Source organism: Mrakia frigida, assembly GCF_051309035.1.
Source record: "Mrakia frigida strain ATCC 22029 unplaced genomic scaffold BDY24scaffold_29, whole genome shotgun sequence".
Classification (NCBI taxonomy): domain Eukaryota; kingdom Fungi; phylum Basidiomycota; class Tremellomycetes; order Cystofilobasidiales; family Mrakiaceae; genus Mrakia; species Mrakia frigida.
Genome location: NW_027481252.1, coordinates 338,451 through 353,175, shown reverse-complemented (window position 1 = coordinate 353,175; position 14,725 = coordinate 338,451). Strand labels below are relative to the sequence as shown.

The 14,725-nt window shown below is 54.5% G+C and overlaps 5 protein-coding genes across 6 annotated transcripts; 2 read left to right on the top strand and 3 right to left on the bottom strand.

The window, feature by feature from the left end:
• Window positions 1-2: 2 nt before the first annotated feature.
• Window positions 3-1,507, bottom strand: BDY24DRAFT_398289 (uncharacterized protein). Its single transcript, XM_076641670.1, has 5 exons — window positions 1,258-1,507; window positions 896-1,178; window positions 465-818; window positions 304-363; window positions 3-195 (listed from the first exon to the last, which is right to left on the bottom strand). Exons 1-5 carry the CDS (start codon window positions 1,450-1,452, stop codon window positions 71-73), a joined length of 1,017 nt encoding a protein of 338 aa, XP_076494159.1. The 5' UTR covers window positions 1,453-1,507; the 3' UTR covers window positions 3-70.
• A 762-nt stretch (window positions 1,508-2,269) lies between these two features.
• On the top strand, window positions 2,270-2,773 carry BDY24DRAFT_417586 (uncharacterized protein; the record flags this gene model as incomplete). Its single annotated transcript, XM_076643737.1, has 2 exons — window positions 2,270-2,496; window positions 2,617-2,773. The coding sequence occupies 2 exons, from the start codon at window positions 2,270-2,272 to the stop codon at window positions 2,771-2,773; spliced, it is 384 nt and encodes a 127-aa protein (XP_076494158.1).
• A 528-nt stretch (window positions 2,774-3,301) lies between these two features.
• On the bottom strand, window positions 3,302-7,654 carry BDY24DRAFT_398282 (SANT/Myb-like DNA-binding domain-containing protein). Its single transcript, XM_076641669.1, has 7 exons — window positions 6,460-7,654; window positions 6,199-6,338; window positions 5,829-6,060; window positions 5,688-5,744; window positions 3,952-5,610; window positions 3,750-3,846; window positions 3,302-3,659 (listed from the first exon to the last, which is right to left on the bottom strand). Exons 1-7 carry the CDS (start codon window positions 7,498-7,500, stop codon window positions 3,574-3,576), a joined length of 3,312 nt encoding a protein of 1,103 aa, XP_076494157.1. The 5' UTR covers window positions 7,501-7,654; the 3' UTR covers window positions 3,302-3,573.
• A 781-nt stretch (window positions 7,655-8,435) lies between these two features.
• On the top strand, window positions 8,436-10,530 carry BDY24DRAFT_398276 (O-fucosyltransferase family protein). The gene is made up of 6 exons (XM_076641668.1): window positions 8,436-8,773; window positions 8,836-8,854; window positions 8,945-9,615; window positions 9,772-10,052; window positions 10,154-10,224; window positions 10,319-10,530. Exons 1-6 carry the CDS (start codon window positions 8,609-8,611, stop codon window positions 10,396-10,398), a joined length of 1,287 nt encoding a protein of 428 aa, XP_076494156.1. The 5' UTR covers window positions 8,436-8,608; the 3' UTR covers window positions 10,399-10,530.
• Window positions 10,444-12,479, bottom strand: BDY24DRAFT_152376. 2 transcript variants are annotated; one of them, XM_076636136.1, is made up of 4 exons: window positions 12,315-12,479; window positions 11,761-12,245; window positions 11,243-11,634; window positions 11,103-11,177 (listed from the first exon to the last, which is right to left on the bottom strand). In XM_076636136.1, exons 1-3 carry the CDS (start codon window positions 12,398-12,400, stop codon window positions 11,306-11,308), a joined length of 900 nt encoding a protein of 299 aa, XP_076494154.1. In that variant the 5' UTR covers window positions 12,401-12,479; the 3' UTR covers window positions 11,103-11,177; window positions 11,243-11,305. The 2 variants fall into 2 exon arrangements, with proteins under 2 accessions (XP_076494155.1, XP_076494154.1); XM_076636137.1 differs by lacking the exons at window positions 11,761-12,245; window positions 12,315-12,479 and adding an exon at window positions 10,444-10,764 and having other exon boundaries at window positions 10,856-11,177; window positions 11,243-11,548.
• Between the last annotated feature and the right edge of the window lie 2,246 nt (window positions 12,480-14,725).

Genomic DNA, 14,725 nt, shown 5'->3' with positions numbered 1-14,725 from the left:
GGTTCGAAGAAGAAAGATGCCATCGGATCAACCTCAGCTCAAACATCCAGCCAACCAGCGCCCGTATCCCTCAAAGTTCCATCTTTTCGAGCATCTCAGCAAACCCGAACTCAACCAAGTTCTTCCTCATCTCCCCATCAGGATCGCCCCTTCGAAGCATCTCGGCGACAGCTGGGTCCTCCAACCAGATCCTCCCTGATTCAACCAGACCCCAGAAAGCATATAGAGAAGTCGAAGTCAGCAGAGGCAGATGGCAAAGAGCGAGGGAAAGAAGAAAAGGGGAGGAGGGGTTTTGGAGCACACTTTTGCAGTCCAAAAGTTCATCGACTTGTTCGTTGACCTCGTCGGAAGCGGCGGTCATTTCTAAAAGACCAAGAAAAGAAAGGAAACAAAGAGAAGAGAGTAAGTGCAAGCCCGAGTTCAGGTAGAAGACTCGGTGAAGAAACAAAGAAAAGGAGACCGACTTCGAGACACCTCCTCTGCGACACCCAACCTCGACAGCAAGACGTCCAAGGTGGTCAACTCTCCCGAGTGATCGAAGAAGAAGAGGGCGAGCATCTTGATTCCTGCCTGAAGGAGCGGGGGGGTGAGTGGGTTGATGTTCTCCAAGCCTTGTTTTTTCGCCGTCGCAATGCTCTCGTAAAGCGCGAAGCAACTCAAACCGACGTTGCGATAGGCGTCGAGGACCTCTACGGAGTCGAGGTAGGCTCGCTTCAACTCGGCGAAGACGTTCGAGGGGGAGATGGAAGTGACGGAGAAGGTGAGGAAGTCGGATTCGACCTTGGTGAGGTAGATTTTGAGCATGGGACCTTCGAGTTCTGGTGGGGTTGAAGGAGAGAGAGAGAGTCAGAGCTTGTAGGCTTGCCCGAGTAGATGGACACGAAAAGGAACATACGGGGAAGGCTCTCATACTCAAGGACAAAGGGGATGAAGAGGTCTTCGTAGCTCTTTGGCTGGATGAGAAGAAGGAGAGCGGGAACGGCGAATCCAAGGCCAGTGATCTCGTCTTGTTCTCTCCAACTTCTGACGAGAACGATGCTGTTCGAAGGTCCTGAACCCGAGGTTCCGTAAGAGAGAAGTTGATCGATATCTTCCGAAGCAGGAAGGGCGGAGATCTCGAGTCGTTGGACTTTCGAGAAGGGAAGAAGGGAGGGAGAGTCGACTCGGGAAGGATGGAGCTGCAGAGAGGAGAGATTCGATGAAGAGGGAGTCAGAGAAGGACGATCGTTTCGCCGAGAAGCTAACTTAGATACTCACGAGCCGAGTGAGGAAGGGAAGAATGTCCTCTGATCTCTTGAGGGAGACGGTTCGATAGAGGAGAGGTCCGGCGAAGGAGAGGAGGGATTGAGAGACCAAACACCAAGCGGCGAGCGTCGAAGAAGAAGAGGAGGATTGAAGGATGAACTCGTGAAGGATCTCGAGTGGGATGCAGATGGAAGAGGTGGTAGACATGCTGAGCTGTGACAAAAGAGGAAGAAGGGAGAACAAGGAGGTGGGGGGAAGGTGGACGTCGGGGGGAAGGAGAGGTCGAGCTCACACTTCGACCTCCCCTCCCCTGTCAAATCTCGGCCTCAAATCTCGGTCTCAAGCAAGTTTTTTTCAGGATAGAAAAAAGGGGTTCAGACACAAAGGTCTACTGAGCTGCTCCCATGTTCCAGTTTCGGCGACTTTCTATGGGAAAAAGCGAGAAAAAAGGGCGGGACTCGACCTGTTTTCCTTTCGTTCCTGCTGCCAGACTTTGACGAGTAGATCACAAATTAGTGGTTTTGTTCACAGGTCTGCTCATTCATGAGCGGTTGACAGCGAGCATCACCAGCAGACCTTCAAGGGTTCGAGAATCGGCGAAGACATTTGGCCACTGAGAAACGCGTCGCCTGATGGTTAGAAAGCCTTTGAGTGAGCTCTCTCGTGTTGAGTCGATGCGCACTTTACCTAAGGGTCATGATCCTTGTGTAAATAACTAGGAGGAAGAGCTTCGCGGAACTGGCAGCATGAATGTTTCGACGCGTCGAAAAGGTCGAGCTCGAACTATTCTCTCGTGTTTCGGACTTCGGCCCCTCTCATTTCTATTGCGAGCCCTTTGTATACCTCCAGTGGTTCTCTTCCCTTCAGCCATGAGCGATGTTCCTTCGAGAGTACACGAGTCAGATCTCAGAGCCCACATGGATCGATCCCTCGGAAGCGAGATTTGATCCTTTCTTCTTTCTCTCTCCACAACCAACCACCTTCATCTCCTTCTTCTTACCCCTTTCCTTCCAGTCTAGTAGGCATGCCTTCCATCTTCAAAATCTTCTCGTCCTCTCGAAACCGCTCTACATCGTCCACTCCTCCTCCGAATCAAGACGACCGCTCAACCCTCCTCCCTCCTCCCCGTTCCAACTCTCTTCCGCCCTCCTCCCCTCCAACACAACCCAAAGACTCCCTCGCCGAGCTCATGGCCGTCTACAAATCAGCAGAATCGGGACCAGGATATCCTGGTCACCCTCCTCCCTCAAAGTGAGCAGCTTTTCATCCTTTCGCCCAGATCCGAAGCTCGAAGCCCAACTCGATCGACTCCGAGCTCGCTGCTTTCCTGCTGACTCGTCTCTCCTCCGGTGCCGATTTCTCTCTCATCAGTTCCTATTCTAGTCCACCTCCCTACGGATCAAAACGCAAGCGAGTTGTTCTACCACCAGAGGACGCAATGGTCACCTTCGGGAGATTGATCGACGATCCGAGGAACGCTACGAAGACGGGAGCGGCTCCAGGAGGAGGGATGGCTGGAAGGTTTTGACGGTGGCTGGAGTTGTGAAGATCGATCCATTATCTTCGCTGCTCTACTTTTACATACGTTCTTGTGAGTTCGGCGTCCCAACGGGTGGAAGAAACAAAGGTGACACGTGTCGACGCGTTGGTCTTCGAAGCGTCTCGCACACGCTCTGACCTGTTGTCCCTCCTTTTTTCGCAGTTGACGAGGCCGCACCTTCCTACGATTCGTTGGTTTATTTTTTGCGTTCGAATCTTCTGACGCTGTCTCGTTGTTGCGGGCGGCGGTTCTAAGATTACGGCGCGTCGAACTTGTTTACGTCGCGTTTCTTTCTCTTCGTTTCGCTTTCTATACCTCTTCTATCCTGCTATAGGTCAAAGAAACCCGTTCTTCTCTTTGCTCTCTCCACTTAGCTTACTCGCGTCCGCTCTGCTCGACTCACTGCACCCTCACCTCGTCTTCTCTCTCCCTCCCTCCTTGTTTACCGTTTTCTTTTTCCCTTCTGAACCACCCTCCCCGATCGCATCTCTTTCTCTTCTCGCCGATGCGCAGAACTTCAAGAAACGAGCCATAACTCTGAACAAAAACTGACGCAGCGACTGCTCAACTAGAATAAACATGGGACGAAAGAAGCGAGAGCAAGACTGTAGATAAAGATAGGGAAGACGAGCGAGACCAAAAGATACAAGTAATAGGACTGAGATGTGATGAAATTATACGTGAGAAGGCTACTGGATGTACGAAACGAAAGGCTGAGAGATGAGAGGGAAGCGAAACCGAAGAACGAAAACAACGAACGAAGAAGTGCGGAGCAGAGAGGTGAAAAGCTAGCTCTCCTGATCCGCATGACCCCCAAAGATAGTCGCAGAGTTGCTGGTCGAAGTAGCGATGGCTGGTTTGTGATCAAACACACCTGCGAACACAAAACGAGACGAGAACGAACGAGAACGTCAGTTGGAGGTTGAGGGCAACGAAGGAAAGACACAGACGAAGCGAAACGAACCAAGTTTCCTCAACCACCTCTGTCGACACTGATGGTAACTTCTCGTCGGAACGGCTTTGGAAACGAGATCCCACTTTTGTCCGTACTTTGCGACTCCCTGCAACAAGAACAACGAGGAAAGAGAAGCGTCAGTTTCTCGTCCCTTCTTCTCTCCTGTCTTTCCCTCGTGGAATCAAAAGGGAAGCAAAACCGAAACACTCACCCTAGCCAACAACTCATCCTCCTCGTTGCTCCACTTCAGATACGGACTCCTCACTCTCCTAGCAGGCATGTTCCCTCCCGCACCCGCACCCGCACCCGCGCCCGTCCCACCAGGGATGTTCGCCGCCGAAAGATTCACGAACTTCCCTCCTGCTCCTCCTCCTGCCGGACTTCCAAACAATCCTCCTCCTCCCTCCCCTCCCGCTCCGTCCACAGCAGCAAAGTCCTTCACCCTCGAAGGCACCGAGCTTCCTGGCGTCGTGTTCGTCGAAGGCGAGAAGGGATCGTCCTGGTGGTGGTGGTACTGATTCGGTCGATGAGGGGTGTGCTGGGCGGGTGCGTAGAAGGGAGATTGGATGATGTTGTGGGGAGGAGGATGCTGCTGAGGGTCGGGAGAGGATCGAAGGACGAAGGCTGGTTCGAGGGAGACGAGTCCGGTTTGAGAGGAGGAGGGGTGGGCGGAGTGAGGTTGGGAGGAAGCCATGACTCCACCGAGGCGAGAAGAGGACGAGGAGGATGCGGAGGCTTGGGAGGAAGGGTTGTGGACGGAGGAGGAGGAAGGGTCCTGAGATCCGAAGCTGGCGAGAGCGAGAAGGTCGAGAGCGGTTGCGTGCATCGTTCCCTCCGACCCGGTGCTGGAGTTGAGAGGATTCCTGGGTGGTTGACCGATTTGAGACGACGACGAGGTATTGGAGGGTCCTGCGATGGGTTGCTGCTGCTGCCGATTGAGATCTCCGCTCGTGAGGATCTGACCTGGAACCCACGACGACGCGGCTCCTCCTTCGACTCTCCTCCTCTTTGGCGACTCGATCAACGTCGACGACCCCTCGTCACTATCGATCTCGTCAATCTCCTCCTCCCCATCATCGGCATTCGCACTCCCTCTCGCCGCCGAGACCCCCATCGTCGTCGTAGGACGGGAGAACACTCCAGCGGCCATCAGCAGATCGTCGAAGCTCGCTCCAGGGATGGCTGTTCCTCCAGGGGTCATCTCGACCGATTGAGTCGGTCCCGATCCTGCTCCTCCCTTCTTCTTGGACGGCGATTTTCCCTTGGAGGCGGCGGTAGGAGTTCGAGGGATGGGGAGAGCGGCGGCGGCGGAGGAAGAGGAGATGAGGTGGTGACCGCTCGTAGTAGCAGCGAGAGACTTCTTCCCCTTCCCTCGAGCAGCAGCAGCAGCTTTAGCTTTAGGAGTTCGACCTCCAACCGTTCCCGAACCCATCTCGTCGTCCATATCCCCGTCCAGACCACTCGACTCGATCCCACTCGATCCGAGAGCCATCATCGAGCTCGACGCGACTCCTCCCCTCGACCACTGTCCACCCAAGTTCCTCACATCTTCCGGAACGTCCATTCCAGCGAGTCCGTAGTCTCCCGTCTTGATGAGTCCGATCTCAGGGTTGGTCACTCGAAGCGTTCGAAGTCGTTTGGCGGCGAGGAGGAGATGTTCCGCTCGTGCGTCTCCGAGAGTTTGACGACGTGCTGAAGGAGGGAGAGGGAGGTCGTCTGCTGAGCCGTAGATGGGAGGAGCGGGGATTCGGTAGTTTCGAGCTGAAGGAGGAAGGGGAACGGGTGCTGAACGAGATCCGTGGAGGGCTGAGGCTCGAAGGAAGTGAAGCTCTTCGGTGAGGGCGTTGATTTGGGTTTCGGAGTCTCGGATCTGTGGTAGAAGAAAGAGAAAAAAAAGCGATCAGCACTCAAGCTAACGTTCGTGAAAGGAAACGAGAGCAAACGAACCTTGTACATCATCGTCGTCTTCTCGACTCCAGCCTTCCTGTTCTCAGCTTGAAGCTCCTACGACACCACACAAATAAAACTCTATCAGTACGTCTCTCTTCCCAAACCTGTCCTCGAGCGAAGATGAACAACTCGACTCACCAACCACTTCTTGATCAACTTGTCGTAATCCTCGTTGTCGACCGCCTCGATCTTTGCGAACCCCGTCTCCTTCTTGGACTGACTCGGACCAGCACTCCACGTCTTAGGTTGCTTGGCCTGGGTAATCTTCTCCTGCTGGATAGCCATCTCCTTCCCGTGAGCGTCTCGGGCCTTGTCGAGGAGGACGTTGAGCGAGGATTCCCAGCCGGCGCGTTCGACTTCTTGGATGGACCTGGTGCGAACGAAAGAGAGAGAAAGGCGAGGTCGAGTCAGTGTGAGAGTTGGGAAGACGAGATGGTGATGGTGGTAGAGAGGAACGCTGGTTCGAGATTCGCTCGAGGGCAAAAGCTAGAAGGGAGACGAGACGAACCTGTTCTCCTCCGCTGCTCGTTGAGCGAGCTCCGCTTGGATGGTGAGGACCTTCCGCAGAGACACGATGGTTTCGGATTGAGACTGAACCTGAGAGTAGAGGGTCGGGATCATGTGCAGTGCTGGTAGAAGAGGAGAGATCTGCGGAACGGAAAGGGGACGCGACAGAAAAGAAAGAAAAAAAGAAAGCAACCCAAAAACACGTCAGCCTCCTCCTCCTCCCCTCCCTCCTCCGAGGTGAAAGATATAGAACCGAACTCACCAAATCCCTCATCTCCCTCAACCCTTTCATCTCCCTGCTCTCATCATCCCCCACTTCCTCCTCCTCCCCGAGTCCAAACTCCAACGACAACTGATCCACCTTCTCCTGAAGTTTCTCGATCTCCTCCTCCGTTGGAACTCCTGCTGGTTCGTCTTCCTCGTCTTGTTCTTCGTCCAACTCGTCCTCCTCGTCTGGCTCTCCCACAGCGTCTTCGTCGTCTGATCCAGCGATGGAGGAGGAAGGGACGAGGGAGTTGGAGGTCTCTGGTCGTTGAGGCGAAGGGGAAGGTGACCGCATCGGGACGTCGTCTGCTGAGGAAGCGAGAGGGACCGGGGTTGGACGGATGGTGAAGGTTGTGGAAGAGGTGGACGATGGAGGATGAGGTTTGGAGTGGGAAGAGGTGGCTGGTATGGGCCGTTTGAAGGTAGAGGAAGAGGTGGAAGAGGGTTGGGGAGGTGGTGGAGGAGGAAGGAAGGTTGAAGAGGAGGAGGACGACGCCGTTGAAGTTGTTGGCGGAGGGACGACGTTTCCTTTGCTTGAAGATCGATGATGAGCTTGTGGATGACTCGAGGTTGACGCTGATGTTGAAGATTGAGCTCGAGAAGAGGAAGAGGAGGACGAGGAGGGAGGTTGGTTGGTTCCCTGGACGACTGACGGATGACCTTCAGCTCCTTCCTTTCCTCCTCCTCCTCCTCCCACTCGTCCCCCAAACCCGTTCGCTCCTACATCTCCATACCCCAGACCTACATCATCTCCTCTACTGCTCGTGGAGTCGTTGACCATGCTGCCCTCGCTTGTTCGTAGAAGCTGTAACTTTGAGTTGCTGTTGTTAGCCGTCGTTCTCGATCCGGAAGGGTTGGGCGTCTTTGGAGTCGTTGGAGGAAGGGGAGTCTCAGGCGAAGAGAGAAGTTCCTGAGATTGAGGAGGTGTGGAAGAAGGGTGTACCGGTGGGAGAGGTGCTCGTTCCTCTGAAGGGCTGTAGGTGGTTGTGGAACGGGACGGAGAAGAAGAAGGAAGGGAAGAGTGCGTCGTCTCGTTCATCGAGCGTCCGAAGAGGAGCAGACAAGGAGGGATCCAGAGGAGATGGAAGGTTTCGCCGAGGTTAGGGAGGGAAGAGAGAGAGAGATGTCGCGAGGGTGGGAGAGAGGAGGGGAGGAGAGGTGAGAGGGAAGGAAGGAAGGAGGTCGGAGGTGGGTGTTTGACAGGAAAGAGACTTTTCTTGATTTCTTTCTTTTCCAGGCCAGTCCCTTCAGCCGCTGGTAGTCCGTCGTACCTTTTCTCCAGATGATCGAAACCCTTTCCAAGAGGAAAATATTCGATCGAAATTCGACGCGAAAGAACGACGCGAAAATCTGCGAACTCGAAATCGAGTCTTCGGTTCGAGGCTTGAGGGCGTTGAGCACCTCCTTTGTCCCTTTTCTGCTGCCTTTTCGGTCTCTATAAGAGACTGTGGGCGTTCCTATAAATTCCAGATTTACTTCCTTCCATGGCAGGATTCTTGTGGTTTGAGATATCTTAAGCGTGAAGAGGCTTCGAACGAAGAAGAGAGCGCGTCGCGAAAGCCGACCTCCTGCTGAGAGCTTCGAGCAGAGAACTCGGATCTTCGGGACCGTTTCCATTATATACCAGCACTCCTCAGAACCAATCAAAATCTAATATATACACACCAACGACCAGCGCAACCCTCACTGCGCCCTCCAATCTCCCTTCCTAGCTCGCTTCCCTCTCTCGCTCCCAACGTCGATGCTCTCCCCCAAACTTCTCTTCTTCCTCTTTGGTACCCTCTCTGGCACCTTCTTCACCTTCCTCCTCTTTCCCGAAGCTCAAAATCACGCTTATACAGCTGGGAACCGACTCTCTGGCTTCCTTCAAGGAGAGGAGGAGTCACCGACCTGGAAGCCGGATTTGAAGGTCGACGATTCGAGAGGAGGAGGAAGCGTGGCTTGTACGAGTAGAGAGAAGGAGCTACTGAGAGGAGAGGAAGGGGATGCGCTTGTTGGTGAGTTGAGTTCGGAAAGAGTTGAGGGAGGAGGGAGAGAAGAGAGAGGGAAGGAAGGAGAGTGTTGAGCTCAACATCGAAGGGCGAGCGAGGTTTGGCAGCTTGCTTGAGAAGCATTCTTGAGCGAGAGTCCAGTTGGACTCTCTCTATATGAAGCCTGGATGCTCTGGTTTTCTAGATATGGATATAGAAGGGCTGCTCTCCTTGAAAAGGACGAATAAACGAACGCTGACCATCGCACCTTCGCTCCCAGATCGTCTCCAACCTCACCTCTTCTACCTCACCTCTGGGAACGGAGCAGGTCTAACGAATCAGGTCAGTGAATAATGCCCATGTTTCTCGACTCTCAAGCTGACATAACCTCTTCCTTTTGGCAGGTCTTCGCATGCTTCAATCGTTCGTCTCTCTCCTCGTTCAGCCCTCTCTCTCTCTCTCTCTCTCTCTCTCAGCCCTCCCGCTCACCCTCCCTCCCCCTGTACCCTTCAGTAATCTACCTCTCCCTCCTAACCTCCCGCATCCCCATCCTCCCTCCCTTCCACGCAAACCACCAAATCCTCTCCTCTTCCCAACTCCCCGAACTTTCTCCCTCCTCGTACTTCAACCTTCCTCTCTTCCTCGCCTCCGTCCCTCTCTCCCAAGGCATCCTCGAATGGCCTCAGATCTACCCCTCCCTCCTCTCCACCGACCCTGACGACCAGCAACGCTTCCACGACTCAGAGGAAGAACGGGCGGGGTGGCCTACAGTGATTTGCTTAGGAGAGTTCGCCAACACGGAGGGCACGTTGAAGTTCGCTAGGGTTAAAACGACTTGGACGAACTACCCGCCGTTGGTGAAGAACCCAAAGGAGAGGTTGATGTCGTTCTTACATCTCGTCCCCTATCTGTTGCCGAACTCGCCGTTCGCTGAGACGCTCGCGTCCTCGAACGAAGGAGGGTTCAGAGCGACGATGGCTCCGAACAACAGTTTCGCTTGTATCGACGAGACGATGGCTGGAAGCGATGGAGGGGAGGTGGGACCTATGGAGGAGATTGGGTACGGGAGGGGGAGTTGGAAGGCTGTGGGGAGGTTCTTGAGGTTCAGGGACGAGTTGGAGAGCGAGGGGAGGAGGATCGCGGGGAGGATTTTCGGTTGGGAGGAGGGAGGAGGGGAGAGACCTGTGAGTTTGGAAATCTTCGGTCTGGGGAGATGGGTGTCGAGGACGCTGAAGTGGCGGGGACGGGCTGTAAAAACGTTCGAGGAGGAGATAAACGAAACGACGCGTCGAACTTATACCTTGCTCCCCCGCTTCTTCTCCCTCCTCCCTCTCCCCCAGTTCATTACCATCCACATCCGGCACGGTGACTTCCTCTCCTTCCAATGCAACCCAGACCCCACCAAACCCTGCTGGTCCATCCCTCAATTCCAACGCTCTCTCACTCTCCTCCAAGCCGATCTCGTCGCAGCGGGTCGAGAAAAAGTCACAGACGTTCTCGTGATGACGGACGAGACGAACGAAGAGTTCCTAGCTGAGATCGAAGCTTTGGGTTGGAAGATACCGAAGGATGGGAAGGGTGGAGCAGGAGGGGAGGCGCTGAAAGAGGAGTTGGGAGGGTGGTGAGTGCAGCCTCAGGACGAGTCTCGATTCTTCGTTTTCGTTATTCGAAGCTCGAGCTGACTTCTTCTGATTCTGTTTATCCTTCGTTTTGGCTGCTTAGGTACGATACTCTCCTCGACACGGTCTTGCTCTCGCAAGGAGCTCACATCATCGGGACGAGTGGATCGACGAGTGCGTTCCGTCCCTCCTTCTTTCTCTTCCCTCTGCCTCTCGCCCCTCCCTTGTCCCCCTGACGCTACATTTCCTTTCGCGTCTGTTCAATCAGTGAGCGTCCTAAGCCTACGACGCGTCCTAGACTGGAACAACGGGTTCGGTAGACTCGTCGGCGCAGACGACGCGTCTTAGATCTTCTTTTCTTTCTCCTTCACTCATCCCTCGACCTGAATTATCCACTAGACTTTTCAACGGTTTTCGACTTGGTTTTTTTTTCCTTCGTTATTTATCTATGAGCTCACGACGAAGGCTGTGCTGTCTCTCTTTCTGGAACGGACGGGAAGCAAAGGCGTCAAGACGAACGAAGATCGATCCATTCCCCATCACTTCCTCCCTCTCCCAACCTTCCCTCTCCCCCTCGAAACCTGAGGTCCCCCGGGGACGAGAGGTCTTTGTCGAGCTGCTCGTTTGCGCTCCTCGGCAGTGGAGACGAAGGGGGACGACGAGGCGAGGAAACGAGGAGGAGGAGGTTGAGTTCGAGGAGAGGTCGGATTGGAGCTGGTTGTTTCGAAGAGAGGAATAAAAGGAGAGACGAGTCAGAAATCGTGCGTTTGGATGGTACGGAACTCGAGGGAGAGTGTGAGCTCACCAGCTGCACCGGCTGAAGTATCCTGGAGGTACAGGCGGCGAGAGATTGGGAGAGGGAGGTTTGGAGTCGACGAGGGTGGTTGAAGAGGAAGTGGAGTTGCGAGAGAGTTGGGGTTTGAAGAAGCGAGGTATACAAGGCATGATGATGTACTGAAGAGGTGGAAGAGGGAAACAAAGAAGTCAGCTCGAAGGAAGTGGGAAGGGGAAAAGCGAGGTCGTTACCGGTGAGGGCGACGGACGAACGAAAGTGAAGAGGTGAAGCCCGTTGGGGCCACGACGGGGCAAGAGAAGGGGGACCGGATGTCATGCGACGGCTAAAAGTGCTGAAAGAAAGAAGAAATCAGCGACAGTGAAGCGTTCAGCAGAAAAGTAAGAGGAACGAACTCACCGACGCGACGCCCCAACCCAAACACCTCCCCATCCTCCAAAAAGAACCGACTCCTTCCCCACCTCACGTATTGAACATCCTACTATGCATAACATCATGCCTCCCCTGCAGGATCTCCCCCAACGGCCACGTCCCAGCTGGCCCTCCCTCTCTTCCCTCCTCCTCCGCCTCGTCTTCCTCGTCCTGCTCCCCTTGCACCCTACTGATCCCTCCGACTCTCACTCCTCCCATCCCAGGTCGACGATGGTAGAACTCGACTTCCTTGTCGATGAGGGGTTGAGCGGTGTGGAGGAGGAGGGACTGGGAGTGGTAAGGACCTGTTTGGTTGAGTCGGACGGAGGAGGAGAGGATGGATCGAGCGTGGAGGAAGAGGTGGAGGTGGAGGGTGCGATCTGACGTGGTAAGATATAACAGGAGAGGGGGATTAGTTGGGAAAGGTTTGAGTGAGGGAAGAGTTGAGAGAAGGACGCGACGAAAGGAGGACGCAAAGAGCGAAAGGAGGGTTCTTCGAAGCTCACCAAGAGAGAGGGAGAGAACGCCACAGAGGACTCCCCAGCACACCGGCATATGGCCAACCATAGTTCCATCCCTGGTGAACGCTCTCAACCCATCCATGATTGCTTCCTTCCTCTTTTCCATCTCTCCTGCCTCTCCCTCGAGCTGGAGATACGCCGGCGATCTCATCCCTCGCTGCCACAAAGTGAGCATCCCAGTCCCTTGAGTCTTGCTCCCTCTTCGAGTGACGTGGTTGCTGGTCATGGATTCGTAGAGCTCGTCGAGATCGACGAGGTCGGAGAGCGTTGACGAGGAGGAGGGCGAAGAAGGCGAGGAAGGGGAGGAGACGAAGGAGGAAGAGATGGAGTGGGCTGAAGCGACAAAGGCGAGAGTCGACCTGGCGTGAGCTCGAAGGGAAGCGACGAGGAAAGGTTCGAGAGCTGAGGGAGCGAGAGGGGAGGTTTGTTTGGGGAGGAAGCCGTGTTTGGTGGTGGATTCGAGTCCGGCACTGAAGAGGGAAGGAGAGAGCCGTGAGCTCGACGAGATGAGATTGGATGGACGAAGAGGGAGGCCTCACCTGAAGTGAAAACCTCCCGTTGGAAGATTTGAGTCCGAGAGGAGAAGGAGGAGAAAGTCTTCTTGAGGGGAAGAGGTAGAAGCCATGCTTGTAGATATCGTCCCAATGAGCTCCTCGTGGTTGAGAGGAACGGTGTTCGCGGCTGGGCTTTCGAGCTCGCCCGCTTCCTCCCTCCCCTTCCTTTTTTTTCCCCTTTTCAACCGCCCTGTGGTCCTTCTCCTTCTTTCATGATGCCTTCTGTGCTTCATCACACGTTTCCTCTTCAGATCTTGAGATCTCATTCTCCCAAAATTCTCTCTCCTAATCCTCGCCTGGTTTCGACGACCCAAAAAGTCCCTCCCTCGCCTTCGCTGTTCCTGAGACATAGAGATCTCGACTCGCTCACAACATTCCAACGTCAAGTTCCAGTTCCGTTGTAGAGAAAGGTGAGAACGAAGAAGCAGCAGCGCATCGCACATAGCGGCGAAGAAAATCGAGAACGTCTCGACGCGTCGCCCTCGTCTTTCCCTCTCCCTCTCCCCCCGTTCCCCGAGTTTCAAGAGATAACAGACATGGAAAAACGAAAATCAGGCAAAGAAGAGAGATGACCCAAAAAGTAGTAAAAAAAAAAAAGCAAAGAGATGTAAAAAAGCAGCGACCTTGTAAGTGTGCGAGCGACGAGAACGAACGAAGGCAGAGCACAGGGGGTTTCTACAGCAAAAAAAGAAAGAATCGAAAGCAAAGAGAGAAAGAGCAGGTCGAAGAAAACGAGACGAGAGTAGAGAGGGGCAGCGCATAATAAATTCAGCGGGAGAGACGAGAACGAGAGGCGAAGACGATGGCGAAAAGCTGAAAGCAAGAGTAGGGCAGAAGAAGAGAGAGAGAGAGGGATGGATCGTCGAGTGTGATGAATGGAGTGGGTATGGGAAAGCGGAGCGAGACCAAGGTAGCAAGGGAGAAGGAAAACGTAAACGAAGAACGAACGAGACAGAAGGGAGAAAGGGGACAAAACAAAAAGCGAAACGACGACCCGTGGAGAACGAGATGTGCGAGAATGGGAAAAGCAAAAACAAAAGTGAAGTGTAGTAGTAGTATGATGATGATGCTTGAGTTGAAAAGATGTAAAGATTAACGTGAAGAAGCTTAGCAAAGCGAAGAAGCGAGAGAAAGGAAACCGAACGTGAACTACGCGACAGATTTTGGCCCGTTTGGGTATCGAGATCTGCGAGTAAAGCGCGCGAAACACGTCAGCACATACGTTCGTGAAGCCAGAAAGAACGAAGGAAGAGAAGGCGACTCACCAAAGATGTCTTTACAACCCCTGCCCTCCTCCTCCCGCCCCTTCTTCGAACCTCCCTCTCTCCCCTCCCTGATACCTCCCTCCTCCACTCAAATGACTCCTCAACCCCGCTCCTCCGAAGCTTCCGTACCCAAAAGATCTTCCACTCCCGACCCTTCCACCAGCTCCAACGTCCAAGCTATCCATGTCGTTCACGAGGTCCTGGATCCCTCCTCCCGAGGCGACGGACGCTGACGCTGCTCGAGCTCGAGAAGGAGCGAGCTGCTGCTGCTGAAGGTAATCGCTTCCAGCCATTCCCGGTGCCGTAGCAGGAGGGGAGAAGGCTCCGAAGAAGCGGGAGGAGTGGTCGGACGAGTAGGACGAAGAGGTTTGGAGAGGAGGAGCGGTGGTTCGGTAGTGAGGGTCAAACGGCGAGGTAGGAGGGACTTCCGAGCCTGGGGAGGTGACCGATCGAAGATGGGAGGGAGCGGAAGGATGAGATTGAGAGTAGGAGCCTGGAACTCGAGTCGAGGCGGTGGGAGAGGTGGACGAGTTGGATCCGCCGTTGGCGTAGAGGGAGTTGAGGTAGACGTCTCGTTCGGAGGGAGCGCTGGATCCTGCTTGCTGGGAGTAGCTCGAGAACTGATCGTGGGTTTCGTCGTCTTGCTGATGCTGGTGATGCTGGTGTTGTTGGTGCTGCTGGTGCTGACGATCGTCGAATCGACCGTACTCGTCCGAACGTCGAGAGCTGTCGACGGTGAGTCCGTTGGTGTTCAAGTGGCTCGGAGGGAGGTTGGACGAGTTGGAGATGGGAGACTGAGCTGGGGAGAAGGGAGCAAAGTTGCTCTGACCGACAGGGTTGTAGTTGTGAGGATTGTTGACCCCTGGGAGGTTCTGAGAGAGTCCTCCGTCGTTGAGTTGACCGCCGTCGGGAGGGACGCCGAGATCGTTGGGTCCGAAGCCTGCGAGTCCTCCTTGAGCTGAGAGACGAGCGAGAAGAGCTGGGTTAAGAGCTCCTGCACCTGAAAAAGCAGAAAAGAAGGAACGAGCGAAAGGTCAGATCGTGTTCGAGAGACGACGTGAAGCGAAAGGGGACTCACCACCACCCAATCCTCCTCCTCCCAAAGCCAGCAAACTCTGCAAGTTCTGAGCA